At 43.3% G+C, this 16,674-nt stretch overlaps 1 protein-coding gene across 18 annotated transcripts in view; it reads left to right on the forward strand.

Annotated features, from left to right (window-relative positions):
* FHOD3 (formin homology 2 domain containing 3) overlaps positions 1–16,674 on the forward strand; it is a 588,579-nt gene that overhangs the window by 436,827 nt on the left and 135,078 nt on the right. For 9 of the 18 annotated variants that reach the window (XM_060173747.1, XM_060173744.1, XM_060173740.1 and 6 more), the window contains 2 exons: positions 1,833–2,192; positions 7,255–7,365. In XM_060173747.1, the coding sequence (XP_060029730.1) occupies positions 1,833–2,192; positions 7,255–7,365 (471 nt within the window). The remainder of the gene's footprint in view (positions 1–1,832; positions 2,193–7,254; positions 7,366–16,674) is intronic. The other 9 variants (XM_060173748.1, XM_060173749.1, XM_060173750.1 and 6 more) reach the window with 2 other exon arrangements.

Below are 16,674 nucleotides of genomic sequence, written 5' to 3' on the forward strand. Positions count from 1 at the left end.
TTCTATACAACCCCTTCTTCCTTCGACTAATTTTACAAACTCAATATATTAGCTGGAATATATAAGAGACTACTTAACATGCAAGGCCATGTCAGGGTTAAATGCATCTCATCAATGGCAAAGTCACTGGGATTCTTTGCTGCTTCAGCTACACCCTTCAGGCCACCAGTGTACATAAAAGTTCTCTCGTGTCCTCAGTGGACATGTTGGAGGGCCCACCATTCCTAGGGGGACATAGAATCCTCTCTGAGCTGATGTTTGCCTTTGTCCCTTTTGAAAATGTTTGAAAAGAAGCCAGCAGGGTGCAGAGAGCAAAGGAATGTTCTAGTCACAGTATATACCACATGTTTCAGAATGAGAGGGGAGGAAAGATGGCGTCAATAGAGCCCCTGACTGTACTGTGTGCTTGCATGAAGGTGTGTGTGTATGTGTTGGAGGGATGGTGGAGGGGGCTGTGGAGGGAGAGCTAGTTTTGCCGTTCAACTTAGACTGAAAATGAGCCAGAGGAAATTATGTAGACACTGAGTGAATACACTAGATTGGCCCCAGGCACACTTCAGCTTACATGCTCTCTGCTCTGCGCAAACCCTCCAATCCTTAGCAGCTCATTCTGTTCACAGACAGACCAAATGGAAGAATCTGGCTCAAAAGGGCAACGTTCCAATACAGTCCCACTGACACTGTGCTGTCATCCCATGGTATTACTATTTACTCAGGTAGATGGTGATTTATCCTGCATTCTGGAGTGTCTGATACATGAAAGATACCAGGGACACCCTTGATTAGAGACCAGTTAGACATGCCACTCTGGGGAATGAACACACCAGATGAACCACCAGAATCTGACCTGTACTATACCTGAGATGGTCATCAGCACTGACCTGGGTGCTGTTTATTCCCAGGTACTAACCTGCAACACAGTCAAGTGACAGAAATGATTTCTGCTTACCCCTGTTGGGTCAGGTGTCTTTCTCTGCTCCCTCTTCCTGCTTCTGTGTGTACATGTTACATGTGTCCATCATGGGTGAGCACTGAGTGTGTTCACTGTGTATATCCACTGTGTGTACCTCCCTTGTGGCAGGGTGCAGGTGCCAGACCTGTGCTGAGCACTGCAGTGTGGTCTCATCCCATCCTCCCATTCCCAAGCCAGAGAAATCAATTATGTCTCTGCCCTTATATCTAGATGGAACTTGGGACTTCAGGTAAGAAAGAAAATAGTCCATGTTCAGTCCTCCAAAGGGGCATGGCTGGGAATCAACTTATGTATGAAAGGGATGATGGGGGGGGGGGGATACAGTTTTAAACATAGATTAGTTTTCCAGTACACTGTCTCCCTCTCCCACTTCTTTTCTCCAATTGTCACCTAATTTCAGGAACAAATCTGGAAGTATTTACTAAAGGATAGGAATGTAGGATCTCACTTCCTCAAGGTTGGGCAGAGGAAGAGGAAGAGGAGGATGATAGACCCTTTTTCTGACCAAGAAAAAGAAATGAAGTTCAAATATGGTGAATGAAATGAAAAAGCACAGTCACCAGCAAGCAACTTTGTAGCAGGAGGTTGTATCTTTGGGGCTCCACTCAATCCTTCCACACAGGTTTCTCTGCTTAGAGGGCTGGTTGACCTGACCTCCCTGATTGACACACCCACCCAGGGCTCTAGGACTAGGGGTGCCAGGACTCCTGGGGACGGGCAGCACTAAGTGCACAGGTGGAGTCTGAACTAAGTTGTGAGCTCTGGACATGTCTTTTTCTCTTTCCTAATGGCTGCTTTGCTCCCTCTCTCCCAAAACTCTTTCCTCCCCTTCCTACCTGACCCTTTCCTCCTGGTGCAGCAGCCAGACCAGCCCTACTTCAGAGCAAAACCCTGAAGGAGAGGATGCGGGCCCCTCAAATCCAGCCCCCCATGTTGTCTCCAGCACCACCTCCCAGGGAAAGCAACTTCCAGCCAGCACTGCTGCGGGGAGCCCTTTGTGCTGTGGGTCTTCTGGGCCTGCCCTGCGGTTACCCCCAAACCCCATCTGGGCCTCTCGGCCATCGTCTGCCTCCACCGCTCCTGGCCCCCTGAAGGCATCGCCAACCATAGAAAAGCTGCCCTATGTGCCTCACAGCCCCTTCCACCTCTTCTCCTATGACTTTGAGGACTCCCCCATGTCCACCAAGGAGAAGGAAGCCGAGTCCCAGAAGGAAAACAGGTAGATGGGGCCTCCTGGAGGCCGGTATGAGCTTAATCCAGGGAAGGTTGGCACAGCATGTGAGCACTGCCCCCCTAGCATGCCTGCCACCATATTTGCACAACTTCTAATCAGAGCAGAGAAACTAACTTTGTGATCACTAACTAACCACCAAGATTTGGGCAAGACGTGAAGAAAACTCATCTGCTTGAATCAGGCATTTTATTGTAATACAATTACTAAACATGAATTTTTAAGGTAAGTTTAAAAAAAAAAAACAAAAAAAAAAAAAACACGTCTGCATGCTCTGCCAGAACCATTCTATCCCACGGCATTCTCTCTGGCATGGAGTTTGCTGGGCCCATAGAACACACTGAAATGCTTTGCCATGCTTCCATGCTGCCTTCTGAGCTAGACTTTCCCTAACTAGTGCCTCTGATTCTGCCTCCTTGAGTACACATTCTGCCTCTGAGCCTTACAACTTCTGGTCTTTCTCTTCCAACAGGTGGGTGTCTTTACTTGTCTCCCTTTACTACAGCTTCCTTTCTAAATTTAAAAAGTTTATTTACTTATTTAATAGAGACAGAGAGAAATTGAAAGGAAGGGGGAAAGGAGAAGGAGAGAGACAGAGAGACACCGGCAACCCTGCTTCACCACTTGTGAAGCTTTCCCCTTGCAAGCTGGGGTCCAGGAACTTGAACCCAGGTCCTTGTGCGCTGTAGCAGGTGTGCTCAGCCAGGTGCGCCACCATCTGGGCCCTTATTGCTTCTTTTCTCTGTTTACTATCAATCTGTGCACTTTCCTGTTTGCAGACTGTTCATATCCTCCCTGGAGATGGCCAACAGTTGCAGTTTTGAACTTGAACACAGTCACACTCTGAGTGTTAAACCACTGACACCCATAAGGAAATTGGAGATGAGGCAAAGGAAAGGAGATGTGCAAACTCAAACCACATAGGGCATGTTTGGCAGAATGTATTACCTTTCAATGCCCTGGGTTTGGAACTCTCTGCAGAACAGCAATATTTTGAATGGCCGGTTGTTCAAAAATCAATCAGTGATCTTATAGTCTTCTGACAATATAATCTTGGGATTATAATGGTAATAATAATTGGCAGTGTCTATTGGGCTTTTATGAGTCAAATCGAGCACCTTCCATGAAATCAGTATTTTTTAGTATCACTCAGCTGTAAAGTTATGATCCGTTATTTATGCTTACTGTCAAGGAAACTGAGGTACACAGGCTAAGTCAGGGGTGACAGCTCCACCTCAGGCCTCTTCCTCCAGGGTCTGGTACACATTAGAGAAGCCTCTCTTTCTCCTTTCTTGGCTCGGGTACTCATGAGCTCCAAATACCAGGCCCTAACCTGGTCTTCCAGGTAAGTACATGTCAGTCAAGTCCTCTTGTCAGAGTCTATGTCTGAAGGCCTCTTGGCCTAGACACCTTGAAAGAAGCTAGGCCTTATCTCGAATGAAGGCTTACAGGTCTCTGACCTGAAGGGAGGCTCTTTCAAAGCACACACTGGCCAGTCTTAGATAGCTGATGGAATATTTTATCTAGGTCATCACAGAATCTAGGTAGTTTGTGGCCAAGGAGATAGACCAACTAGTGAAGCACAAGGTTTTCCTGCCTGAGGCTCCTAGTTTGATCAGTGCCATCAAGATAGCTTCTCTCTCCGTAAACCTCTATCTAATATAATATACTTTTAAAAATCTGAGCAGTTTCTTTTGTTAAAGATAGAGACAGAGAAGAAGAAAGGGATCAAGAGTGGAAAAAGTCATGACACTGAGATTTCCTTCAGTGTGGTGAGAGCTGGGCATGAGCCTGGATCATGCATATGGTGAAGCAACGTGCTGTCCAAGTGAGCTATTCCAGCAGCCCCCGTCTCAGGTCTTTTTGTATGACACATTTAAAGAGTAGGGACGGTTGCACTGGATATGTGCTTTAAATTTATTTTTGTCCAAACATTAAGGTTTGAGATGTAGCTAATTAATCTATGGGGAACACCTTCAAATGCCAAGCTGGTCTTACATCTAATGAGACCGAATAGCCATCAGAAGAAGTCTGACCCCAGGTTTCAATTCAAAAGGGTTTAATATGTGTCCTTGTGATGACTCTCATGGGGGGGGGGGGGGCGTCCTAATTCACAGTTGGGTCGGCAGAGAGACATGATGACTCAGTTTATTGATGGATCAGTAAGACTCTGCTATCTACTTCCTCAGTCATCAAGGCACACCCCAGGATATATGCCTTTCTGTCTTGCTCTCTTGCCTGCTGCCCTAAAGATTCTAAAACTAGCACCACACACCCCCCACCCCCAGTCTGATTCAGCCAGGGAGAGAGGAATCTCCTTCTACACTGCAGCTATGGAAGGGGCGGCATGACAGGAGAGCTAGGAGGCGGTAGGAGTCAAGGGTAGGACCTTATTAAGACAAAGTAGCTAAAGACTATGAGGATCTGAAAATGCATGCCCTCTAGCTTCCAGAATAACTTTCTATGCTGCCGGGGGTGCCTTGGTGCAAACACCTCCAAATATAAGCTCTCATTGTTGTGACCTTTCAGACAGTTTTTCTGGAACATAACCAGCACAACCCTTATGCTCTCCAAGAGCAGAGCAGTGTCTAAGTACAAGTTAGGAGTTGCCTATTTGACCTAGAATAGACATCTCCTGGCAACCTCGTCTTCCCTGTCAGGGTAGTGTTAACCCACTAGGGTGATTCTGGACTCTGGTGATGCCCTCATAGTGTCTGATTGGATTGCCCTTGCCCCAGATGCCCTCCACCCCCTGTCTTCACTAGGACTCATAATCTTCACTAGGACTCATAATACACCCATTGCTGAAATAAACATACAGACAAATTGAGAGAGACAACTGCACACTTGTGGATGAGAGTTGAGTTAGAGTGAACTGAGAAAAGGTCACAGTTTCTAATGGTTTGCTGGACAGGAATGTGAGTGCTGTATAAATAATTGCTTCTACCTATTAATTTTCCAACGTTCACTTGCTGTGGCTTTTGTGGGTCTGTGTGGTCACAACTGTGAGTGATCCATGGTTGACTGCAGTTGAAGGGGTTATAAGAGGGGCCAGTTTGCTGCTCATGAAAAAAGAACAAGGCAGAAAAAAAAAACACAACCCCAAAGCAAACAGTAAATTGCGTGATCCAGTTTGTTGGACTGAAAGTGAGAAGCCAAAATGGACAGAGTGGGGGTTATTTTGAATTAATTGCTCAGCCATTTGGAAGACCAAAAGGAAGGAAGAGCACATCATGCTGGGTTTATTTCCATAATGTCATTTAAACATAATTTTACTAGAGTAATACTGTGAAAACATTTGTCCACTTATGTCAGAAGGGTGCTTTTCAGACACCTAAGGAGAATAACAGGCTGAGTGTGCAGGCAGCTAGACAATAAAATCTGACCTCCAGAGTCTCCTGCCCCTGAGGATTCTGGGAGCCTGGGGCTGCCACCTTCACCTCCTGCTTGACAGAGCTTGCTATACCTCTTCTCTCTCTCTCTCTCTCTCTCTCTCTCTCTCTCTCTCTCTGTCTCTCTGTCTATCTATCTATCTATCTCTCCCTCTCCTCCCTCCTTCTCTTTCTCTCCCTCTCCCCCTTCACTCTTTCTCCTCCTGCTTTTTCCTTTACATTTCTTTTCTCTCATCTTTTGCCCTTATGCCTTCTCTTTCGCCCAAGACTTAGGTGGACCCTTAAGGAGTCAGACTGATTCATGCATAGTCAAGGATGTAACTCAGCAGGTGGAGGACAGAACTCCAGTGTCAGAGAACTCAGATTCGACCCCCCACACACACACACACACACATTATTGCAAATGATGGAGCTGTACTCTGGTCTCTGTCTTTCATAAAATAAGTCATTAAAAAAAGGCCAGCACATGCTGGGAGAAGTGGTTAACTTGTTGCACAGGAAAAAATGTTGGGATCTTAAAGAGAAGAGACCATGAATGCCCAGAATACACCCTAAAGGTGCTGTCTTAGCAGAGGAGGACAGAGTAAAATCGTGCAAGCTGAGTCTCCCTCTGCATATCAGAGGACTTGGTACTGAGTTCTGAGGCTAGATATGTATGTATGTGATACCAAATAGACAACTCAAGAGACCAGCAGCTACAAACATGAGGTCACACACATATTTCCTGCCACCGTGTACTTTATTAAGGAAAACTGAAATTTCATGACTCTATTCCCTGCCCCCTTTTTTTTTTCTGGAACCAAGTAGAGACAGAGAGCAGGGAAGATGCCACAGCACCAGTTTCTCACCATTGCACCATAGCGTGCTGGGGCTCTGATCTGAGTATGACAAGGCCTCAGCCAGGCCCAGTGAGCACTGTCTCCCACCTTCATAATCCATTTGATAAAATACACGACCTGTTTTCAGACTTTTTTTCTAGACATCTTTTTTTTTCAACTTTGAGACTATTTGTATATAGTTGTGATCAAACTCAACATTATTATATCCAGACAATAAACTTGGCCTGTACATATGTAGAAAGATACATTTGACACACACACATACAGGGGTTTTTCCATGCTACCAGTGACAAAACTGTAAAAATCAATAATAATAATTTGGGAGGACTAGGAGATAGCTCATTTGCTAGTACACGTACTTTGCCATGCTTGAGGCAGAGCAGTTTGGGAATCGTCAGACTTTAAAGAGATTTTTCTGCCAGTGTTGATATTGCCAGACTTGTCTCTCTTGCTTATTTATTTTATTTTATTTATTTATTTTTCCTTTTGTTTCCCTTGTTGTTTTTTATTGTTGTTGTAGTTATTGTTGTTGTTACTGATGTCGTCGTTGTTAGATAGGACAGAGAGAAATGGACAGAGGAGGGGAAGACAGAGAGAGAGAGAAAGACAGACACCTGCAGACCTGCTTCACCACTTGTGAAGCGACTCCCCTGCAGGTGGGGAGCTGGGGGCTCGAACCGGGATCCTTATGCCGGTCCTTATGCTTTGTGCCACGTGCGCTTAACCCGCTGCACTGCCGCCCGACTCCCCTCTCTTGTGTATTTCCTGACATGTGACTAAGTTCCCAGTCTTTTCCCAATGTAAATCTCTGCCTTTCAGATACAGCAACTGTGGCAACAGCTCTTACCCCTCTTCGAGGTCTTCATCTTCATCTGTGTCCACTGCCCCCACCTCGTCTGTCTCAGCCCCCCAGGAGGCCAGAACGGAAAAGTAAGTTTTATAAAAGCTGACAGCTTCACTATCCCCCAGTGAGGGAACTCAGTTTGACTGACTGACTGACTGACGAATGGAAAAGCCCAAGAATACTTTTCTCAGGTATTACCTTTGCAGAATATAGTCCAAAGGCAAGACTATTTTCTCTTTTCCACTATTTATTCAGTAGCTATTTTATTGTAAGTTATATTTTATTTACTTGTTTTATAGAGACAGAGAAAAATTTGAGAGGGAACGGAGAGGAGTGAGAGAAAGAGAGAGACACCTGCAGTCCTGCACCACCACTTGTGAAGCTTTGCCCCCACAGGTGGGGACCAGGGGCTTAAACCTGGGTCCTGCATACTGTAATGTGTGTGCTTAACCAGGTGTGCCACCTCCTGGCCCCTCTGTAAGTAGTATTTTACTCTTCACATTGTCTCGCCTCCCTACATACTCTCTAGAAAGGATAACAATTTGTTCTAGATTACGACTTTTTGAAAGGTCATCCCACAAAAGCGGTTCTAGGTTCTCTATAGGTCAGTGCTGCAGCTTTTTGTCTCTGTGTGCCAGAGCTCACTTCTGAGTGGTTAGTTCCATGTCAGTCAGGAGCTAGTGGGCCCACAAAGGGGATTGTGCAATTAATCCGGGACCTACCAGAAGAGCAAAAGAAATGGACAGGTCCCTGGAAGGGATTTCACTTGGCAAGAGTAGTAGACCACCAGACATTAACTGGTTATGACTCCTACAAGGAGCTATTGCATAAGAATGTGGTTATAAGGAAAAGGTACGACTTCAATTTTAAGACAATTAAAAACGCTAACCCTTATATGGCAAGAGTGCTGAGTTAGAGAGGTCTGCCTAAGGCTCCGAGTCACTCACTTGGAAGTTAGTTAATCCCCAAGGTGGAAATTCCAATTATGCCACCCCCCCCACCACCACCACCACTTTCAGGTTGGTTTTGGTAAACAAGTGAAGCAGTCCACATGTGAGTGCCCTGTGAACTGGCTGAGTAAGGGCCGTGGGTAACTACTGTGTTTGAAGATGGGCTATAGACTGTGGTTCACAACTTATCAGCCAGCCAGCCAGGAGCAGTTTCAAGATCAGTTGTCTCAAATTGTACACTTAAGATACATTTGAACTATACTCTAACTCCTACTTCTCTCTGTAGATTTTTTTTTTCTTTCCTCTAGGGTTATCACTGGGGCTTGGTGCTGACACTACAAATCCACTGTTCCTGGCAGCCACTTTTCCCATTTTATTGGGTAGAACAGAGAGAATTTGAGAGAGGAGGGGGATACAGATAGATATATAGATAGATAGACACCTGCAGACCCACTTCACTGCCAGGAGCTCAAGCCTGGATCCGTATGCGGGTCCTTGTGCTTTGTACTATGTGTGCTTAACTGTGCGCACCACTACCAGCCCTTTCTAGTTTTTTGGATTTTTTTTTTATTGAACAGAGAGAAATTGAGACAGGTGGAGAGATAGAGAAGGAGAGAGAAAGACAGATAACTGCATGCCTGCTTCACTGCTTGAAGCGGCACCTCTACAGGTAGGGAGTGAAGACTTGAACCCAGGTCCTTATACTTGGTGATATGTGCATTTTCCCGTCCCCCTCTCCTGTAGATTTTTCAGCTGTCTTCCGATGAGTACTGCTGCTGAGTAGGCATTGGATGAAGCTCAGAGCAGGCAGAGCTGTAGCCTGGGAAGAGCTGCTGAGCCATGGTGGGGTGTTTGCCTACCTCTTTGTATTGTTTTTTTCTCTTCTTAAAATTATTGGAGGGGGTAGTGAGTGATTGCAGTACAGTTGTTGACACATGGGTATAATTTCTCATCTCCCTATGATAAGTGTCTGTAAATACCCTCCCTCCCTAATTTAAGCCCTTTTCTACCATAATGCACCAGGAACTCAAAGCTCCTCCAGCCCCCTCCCTTCCCTTCTTTTCTAGATCACTTTGCTTTGATATCATACACCGGGGTACAGTCCAAGTTTCACTTTGTGTTTTCATTTCTGTCCTTGTTTCTTAAGTTCCACCTATGGTTGTGATCATCTGGTGTCCATTCTCTACTTTCTTGCTTATCTCACATCACATGAGGCCTTCGAGTTCCATCCAAGATGAGGCAAAGGAGATGACTTCACCATTTTAAGCAGCTGAGTAGTACTCTAGTGTGCACATATATATACCACAACATTCTTTTTAAAAAAATTATTAGTGACTGGGGGTCAGGCGGTAGCATAGCTAGCTAGTTAAGCGCACATGGTGCCAAGTGCAAAGACCGGCCTAAGGATCCCGGTTTGAGCCCCCAGCTCCCCACCTGTAAGGGGTTGCTTCACAAGTGGTGAAGCAGGTCTGCAGGTGTCTATCTTTCTCTGCCCTCTCTGTCTTCCCTTCTTCTCTCCATTTCTCTCTGTCCTATTCAACAGCAATGACATCAATAACAACAATACTAATCACAACAATGATAAAACAACAAGGGCAACAAAAGAGAAAAAAATAAAAATAACAAATTATTAGTGATTTAATAATGATTAACAAGTTTGTAAGATAACAGGGGTACCATTCCACACAGTTTCCATTACCAGAGTTCTGTGTCCCATCCCCTCCATTGGAAATTTCCCTGTTCTTACAGACCAAAAAAAAATTTTTTAAGAAAAGAGTTGACTTATTTATTCATGAGAAAGATAGGAGGAGAGAGAACCAGACGTCACTCTGGTACATGTGCTGCTGAGGATTGAACTTGGTACTTCATGGTTGAGAATCCAGTGCTTTATCCACTGTACCACCTCCCAGACCACAGACCAGACCAACATTCTTTATGGGGTACAGATGTTGGAAGGTCTGACTTCTGTAACTGCTTCTCCATTGAGCATGAACACTAGCAGGTCAATCCACACCTCCAGTCTGTTTCTATCTTTCCCTAATGGGGGAGGCCTCTGGAGACGTGAGGTTGTGGTGTCACCACAACTTTCTTAGCCACTCATTTGCTGTTCTGAGTTTGGGCTATTCTGAGTTTTGCTGCTATGAACATCTTCAGATGTATTTATTTGCTTCCTTTAGAAGTTGCCCTCTTGGCTTGACCTGCCTCTGCAGAGAGATTCACATTTATCACTGTTAAATTGCAGAGATGCACATAAAGCCCTTCTCAGGGTTCTCAGAGTCAAACACTTAGGTTAATTGCTGAGTAGCATGGCGGGGCTGGAAGATTCAGGCAGCATTAGGTCTTGGTAGTAAATCAGTGAGTGGACTTCTCTAATGAAATCTGCTCTTTCCTGAGGACATATTTTCTTGGGCTTAGCTAAGGTTACTTATAGTTCATAAAGGTCATCAACAGAAAGCTCTTTTCACACAGAATGCAAGATTAGAAGCCAAAATGAGGAGTAGTAGAGTCTGTCTGATAATATGTTGTGTGTCTGGTACCTGCCCGGGACCAGCTCCTCAAGATCAGGAAACAAGCTCGACTGATGGCTATGTCCTTCACAGTACCCAGGGCCTGGCTGCAATACATACTGGTTAAGGTAGCCAGTGCATTATTCACTCAGTGGTTAGGAACAGTTTAGGGGACCTTGAGTTGAGGATTTACAAGGATGGGAAGTCCATGGGTTTCCAGAGCCTTGGACTTTGGGGTTGGAGGAATTGCTCCTAGGTTGTCAAGGAGAGGGCCTTGCTCTGCCCATTTCCTGACCCCTAGAAATCCAGGTCCAGGTTTGAGTTGAAGATCCAGAAATGCAGGATTCTAGGATTCCTGTCTTTGTCTAAATCCCCAGTCTACTCTGTATGGCTGGGCATCTCTGGGAAAGATGCACTGAACAAGGAAGGGAAGAGCTGGGTTCCTTGGGGGTTTTGGACAGCCTGGGAAGGAGGCCAGTCTTCATCCTGAGAGCAGCTAGTAAAACCCTCTGATAATTAAAGTAAAGGGTTTCAGTAGAGGCTGCAAGGTGTGAGGAGTCTGTGACACACAGGGAGGTTTTTTTCAGTGTCATGGGAGAAATATGGGCTCAGCTTGAAGTCCCTGGAATAAAGACCCTCTGAGGGAACCCTTGTGCTGAAACCAGCTCCCTGGGGAAGGGTAGGAGTTCCTTTCTGTTTTAATTTTTGTTGTTTGTTGCTGTTTATTTTTGTTTTTATTACCACCGGGGTTATCACTAGGGCTTGATGCCTATAGGAAAAATCCACTACTTCTAGTGACCATTTTTCCTTTATTTGTTTATTTTTTAATATTTTATGTGATAGAACAGAGATAAATTGAGAGAGGAGAAGGAAACAGAGAGGGACAAAGAGAGAAATTGATACTTGAAGCCCTGCTTCACTGCTCATGAAGTTTCCCTTCTGCAGGTATGACCAGGGACATGAACCTGGGTTCTTGCGCATGGTGATGCATGTGCTCGACTAGGGGTATCACCTCTTGGCCCTGTACTTTCTTAAAATGATTTTCACCATGAGATATTTGATCACTGTCTCCAACTGCTGAGTTAGCCAGTGAGTAAAACTTCAAAGAGTCAGTTATGCCCTGTACACTTGCATGGTTTTCAGCTATCACCATCAGTGACATTGATAAGCATGTGGTGGATTACTTGAAGTATCAGATACATGTTTTATTATTAAGATTACGAAGTCACCAGGTGCCACTAAATAACTGCTTCTTATACTCATCTTGCTTTATGTATATTTAATTTTTTTAATCAGTGATTTAATGCTGGTTTAAAAGACTATTAGATTACAGGGGTGTTGTCCCATACCACGCCCACCACCAGAGTTCCCACAAAGTCTTAAGAGACAGTTAGCCTGTTGCTACGTGTTGAATTTGTCTTGTAAGTACATGTGTTTCAATTCTCTAATTCTCTATATTTTACTTATCAGAAAAGGCATCTGATAGGTTTTATTTTTACTTCCTTGCTTACTCCACCTGTAAGATCACCTCCAGTTTCATCTCCTTTGTCCAAGAGGACATATGATCGTCTTCTTTAACTGTAGAGTGGTATTGTATTCTGTCTATGTCCATAACTTTCTCCAGTCATCTATTGATGAGTATTTAGATTATTTCCACCCTTTAGCTGTTGTGAGGAAATGCTCTAGTTTGTTTTGTGTCTATAAAATAAGAATAAAAGTGGCCCTCAACTCCAAGTCAGTTTGTAATCTATTGCCCAGTCATATTAAACATTTGCTTTTATGATAACATATACTGTTGTATTGAGGGGATTAATGATTTACAGTGTATTCATTGACACATGGGTGAAGTTTCATTATTTACCTGACCCCCAAGTTCTCTTCCACTCCTCCCTCCCCCACTTTCCCTAGAGTCTTTTGCTTTAATGCACCACACTTTGTCTAGTTCACATTTCACTGTGAACTACCTCCCTGTACCTATATATTAATTCCCACTTATACATGAGACCATTTGGTATTTTTCCTTCTTCTTTTGGCTTATCTCAATGAACATTACGCCTTCAAGTTCCATCCAAGATCGATGCAAAGAATATGACTTTGTCATTTTTGACAGCTGAGTAGTATTCCATTGTATGTATGTGTGTATATATATCACACTTTTTTAGTCACTCAGCAATATCAGGTTGCTTCCAGGTTCTGGCAATTACAAATTGTGCTGCTGTGAACATAGGTATACAAAGATCTCTTCTGATAGGTGTTTCTGTTTCCTTTGGGTAAATCCCCAGGAGAGGAACTGTTGCATCATAAAATAGGTCTATTTCTAGTGTTCTGAGAAATCTCCAGACTTCTTTCTACAATGATTGCATCACTTCACATTTGCAAGTATTTTGTTCCCTGTTAAGATGTATGGTTGTGGGCAGGGGTAGATAGTATAATGGTTATGCAAAAAGACTCTCATGCCTGAGGCTCTGAAGTCCCAGGTCCCAGGTTCAACCCCCATAAACCAGAGCTGAGCAGTACCCTGTTAAAAATAAGCACACAAAACAAACAAACAAAAAAATATGATTGCTTTTACTGGGATCTTTATTTCAGAAGTTTTTTTGTATTTTTTTTAAATCTACCGCTTTAATGTTTTTGTATACCTATATACCATTGAAACCAAACAAGAAAAATGCTTAGGAAAGATGCTTATTATAAACGATGACTGTGTTTTTACAATCACAACCTGTATTTTCTATTAGCATGTTCCTGACCAATGAATAGCATGTCAGGGCCCCATGCATTACTGGGAAGCCCTAGAACTCCACTGATTTGGAAACAAAACTTGTTGTTCTGAAATCTATAAAAAAAAAAAAAAATGAAGCCAACTGAATACCCCCTCCAGCAGGTCAGTCAGCTTTGAGAGCACAACTGGGCAGCATTTTGATCTTAAGGGTTTTCCATCTGTTCCCATTACTAGTGTGCTGTATGTTTATAAACCTTGGAATGATAAATTGACTTGGAAAGGAAGAACTGAAGGCACATCATGTAAAATCAAAGCCAGGGTACTAAAATGAACCCATCTTCTCATCAGCCTCAGCAAGAGTAACATTAATTTTCATGTAAACCGAAACAAGAGGTGTACCACAACAAAACAGGAAACCAGAACTCACTGCAAAGGCCCTTGGGGAGAAAAAAAACACAACTGTTTCATGAAAGCAGACTTTTAAAAATGTTCAATGTTGAAGATGTATTTTCAAAATGGAGTTTTCCCTTTAAAAAGAAAATCAAATGACAGCCATATTTGAACAGTTTGTGTTCAGATACTGACATGAAACAAATAAAAAAAATAATAAATAAAAAAAAAAAAAAAGAATAAGCACACCACAAACCAATGTGTGGCTGCGTGAGGCTGGACCTGGCAGACCGCCTTCCCTTTCCATCCCTGCAGGGATGTCTCCATCTTGTGGGCTTTTTCAGAAATGGCGCTAGAGGCTTGTTTGTTGTTAGTATCACAGTTAATGAGTGATTGTGAGAGAATGATGATGGGGCTGAGAGTGCTCTGAGGCAGATTTTGTGCTGCAGACAGGACTGAGAGGGAGGCCAACCTGTCCTGGGAAAGTGGCATGACCCCTTAAGCATGCTGAGGGATCTGTGGTAGTGCATTGGAGGAATCTCCGCCATATTGTAGAAAGAAAGGAGGAGGCTCTCCCTATGTTTAACTGAAACCTGAAGGAACATTACATACCTGCAGTTTTGGTTCTATTCACTTTTCCATTTAGAATAATAGTAAACACATTACCCTTGTGTGCTACAGAGATCATTCTCCTTCCTGTTTAACCACTCAAAACCAAGGACCCTTCAATGATGTTGGGAAATGTTTACCTCATATAGTTGTTCTAGAGTTTTCCCAACTTTGTTCAAGACTGTAGGTCAAGACTTAAGTAGCCACACCTCCATTGAGAATAAAAGTGGGTAGTGAGCAAATTATACAACATAATGTTTTTTAAAAACTTGCCCCTGGGCTCTACAGTTACACAGCATAGCATTTAAAACATATGGAAGAGAGTACAGTTAAAGTGAAGCTTCCTTTTACACAATCGTGCTTCCGATTCCTGGCAACTTCTTATACATTTCTAGAGCTGTGTTATGTCTGTATAAGCATTTGCATGCCTAGTGCACAGACTATTCTTTATGTTCCTTTTCACTTAAAATTGTATCTTGGTTCATCCCATGGAAGTTCTTCCAATTGCAACTCAAGTTCCCCCTCCCATTCATGGAGTGGAATTGTGGCCTTTTTAATACTACCTCATACTTTTATCTCTAGTTTGAATTCTCTGTCTCTGTCTCTCTCTCTCCTATATTGATAACTAGGTCCGAGAGATTTGCTGCTGCAGTGGGATTCTGCACATGTGTCATTTTGTGTATGTGTGATCATCTCTGATTTCTAGTATTCAATTCCCAGAAGTAAATTTGATAAGTCAAAATACTCATGCAATTTGATTTTTTTTATTGCCACGAAGGCTATCAATGAAGCTTGGTACCTGCATGATGAATCCACCACTCCCATCAGCATTTCTTTTTCCTTTTTTATTTTATAAGACTGGGAGAAATTGAGAGAGGTAGGGGAGATAGAGAGGGAGACAGATGGTGAGGTAGATAGCATAATGGTTATGCAAAAACTTTCATGTCTGAGACTCTGATGTCCTAGTCTCAGTCCCTGGAGACACTATCATCCAGGGCTGAATAGTACTCTGGTAAACAAACACACAAGCAAACAAACAAAAGAACACTTTTAGGGGTTGGGTGTGGAGCACCTGGTTGAAGGAACATGCTATAATTCATAAGGACCCAAATTCAAGCCCCTGGTCCCCACCTACAGTGGGAAAGCTTCATGAGTGGTGAAGCAGGGCTGCAGATATCTCTTCTTCTCTCTTCCTATCTCCCCTTCCATTTTCATTTTTTTTATTGAATAAATAAAATAAATCTTTCTAAAACAAGTAAATACAGAGAGACGTCTATAGCACTGTTTCACCACTTACTTGTGAAGCTTTCCCCTTGCAGGTGGGGATCAGGGACTTGGAGTCCTTGAGCACTGCAATGTGTTCACTACCTCCTTCCCCTTAAAGTTATATTTACTAACAAGAGAGAGACAGAGGCAGAGTGACAGAGAGACCCATAGAATCACTCTGGCTAGTGTGGGACAGAGAACTAAACTTGGAACTGTATGTATCCCTGGCTTCCATGTGCTGTGTAGTTACCTTTCAGAAATCTTTAAATCTTATGAGTTAAATTTGTTAAGCTTAAAAACAAATAAAGACATGTAGTAAGTGTTTCTATCTTGTGGGTCTTGGGTTCTCTTGGAAAAAGCTTTTGCTTGCAAGGTTGCTTCTAGGACTTCTATAGCTACAATTTTCACAGAGATTTTATCTATCTGGCATGTAATATGAGATAGAGGTCCAACTTAAAATTTGTTCACATGTTTGAATACAGTATTAATATTAAACAGCCCATCATTTCTCAGTAGTTTTGTCTGGTGCCAACAAGTGTACAGATTTGCTTATGTGGACATGTTTTCTGTTGTCTCGTGACTGCTCCCATCTCTTCCCTGGTCTTCACCTTCTCTTATCAGCCATTCTAGGCTGTCAAAAGTTGTACTGTCCTTTGCCTAGTTTTTGTCTTTGCAATTCTACCAGTAGCCCTTTCATTACAGCCACAACTACTTCAGATCAGTCCTATTATTTTTGTTATCAGCCTTTGTGGAACTTTTGTATGGTTATTGATAGTGCTGAGTTAGAGAAAGTGTTTGGAGACAATGGATCCAAATATCTAGGACTGGGAGAGTAGACATCTGGCCTGTATGGTGGTGACTTCTCCCAGCCCAAGCTCCTCTGGTGGGAACTCACTCTGAAGGTGGCCTTCTTGACTAGCTATCTCCACCATCCATCCATATGGTAACTCT

The sequence above is a fragment of the Erinaceus europaeus genome, chromosome 15 (genome assembly GCF_950295315.1).
Source record: "Erinaceus europaeus chromosome 15, mEriEur2.1, whole genome shotgun sequence".
NCBI lineage: Eukaryota > Metazoa > Chordata > Mammalia > Eulipotyphla > Erinaceidae > Erinaceus > Erinaceus europaeus.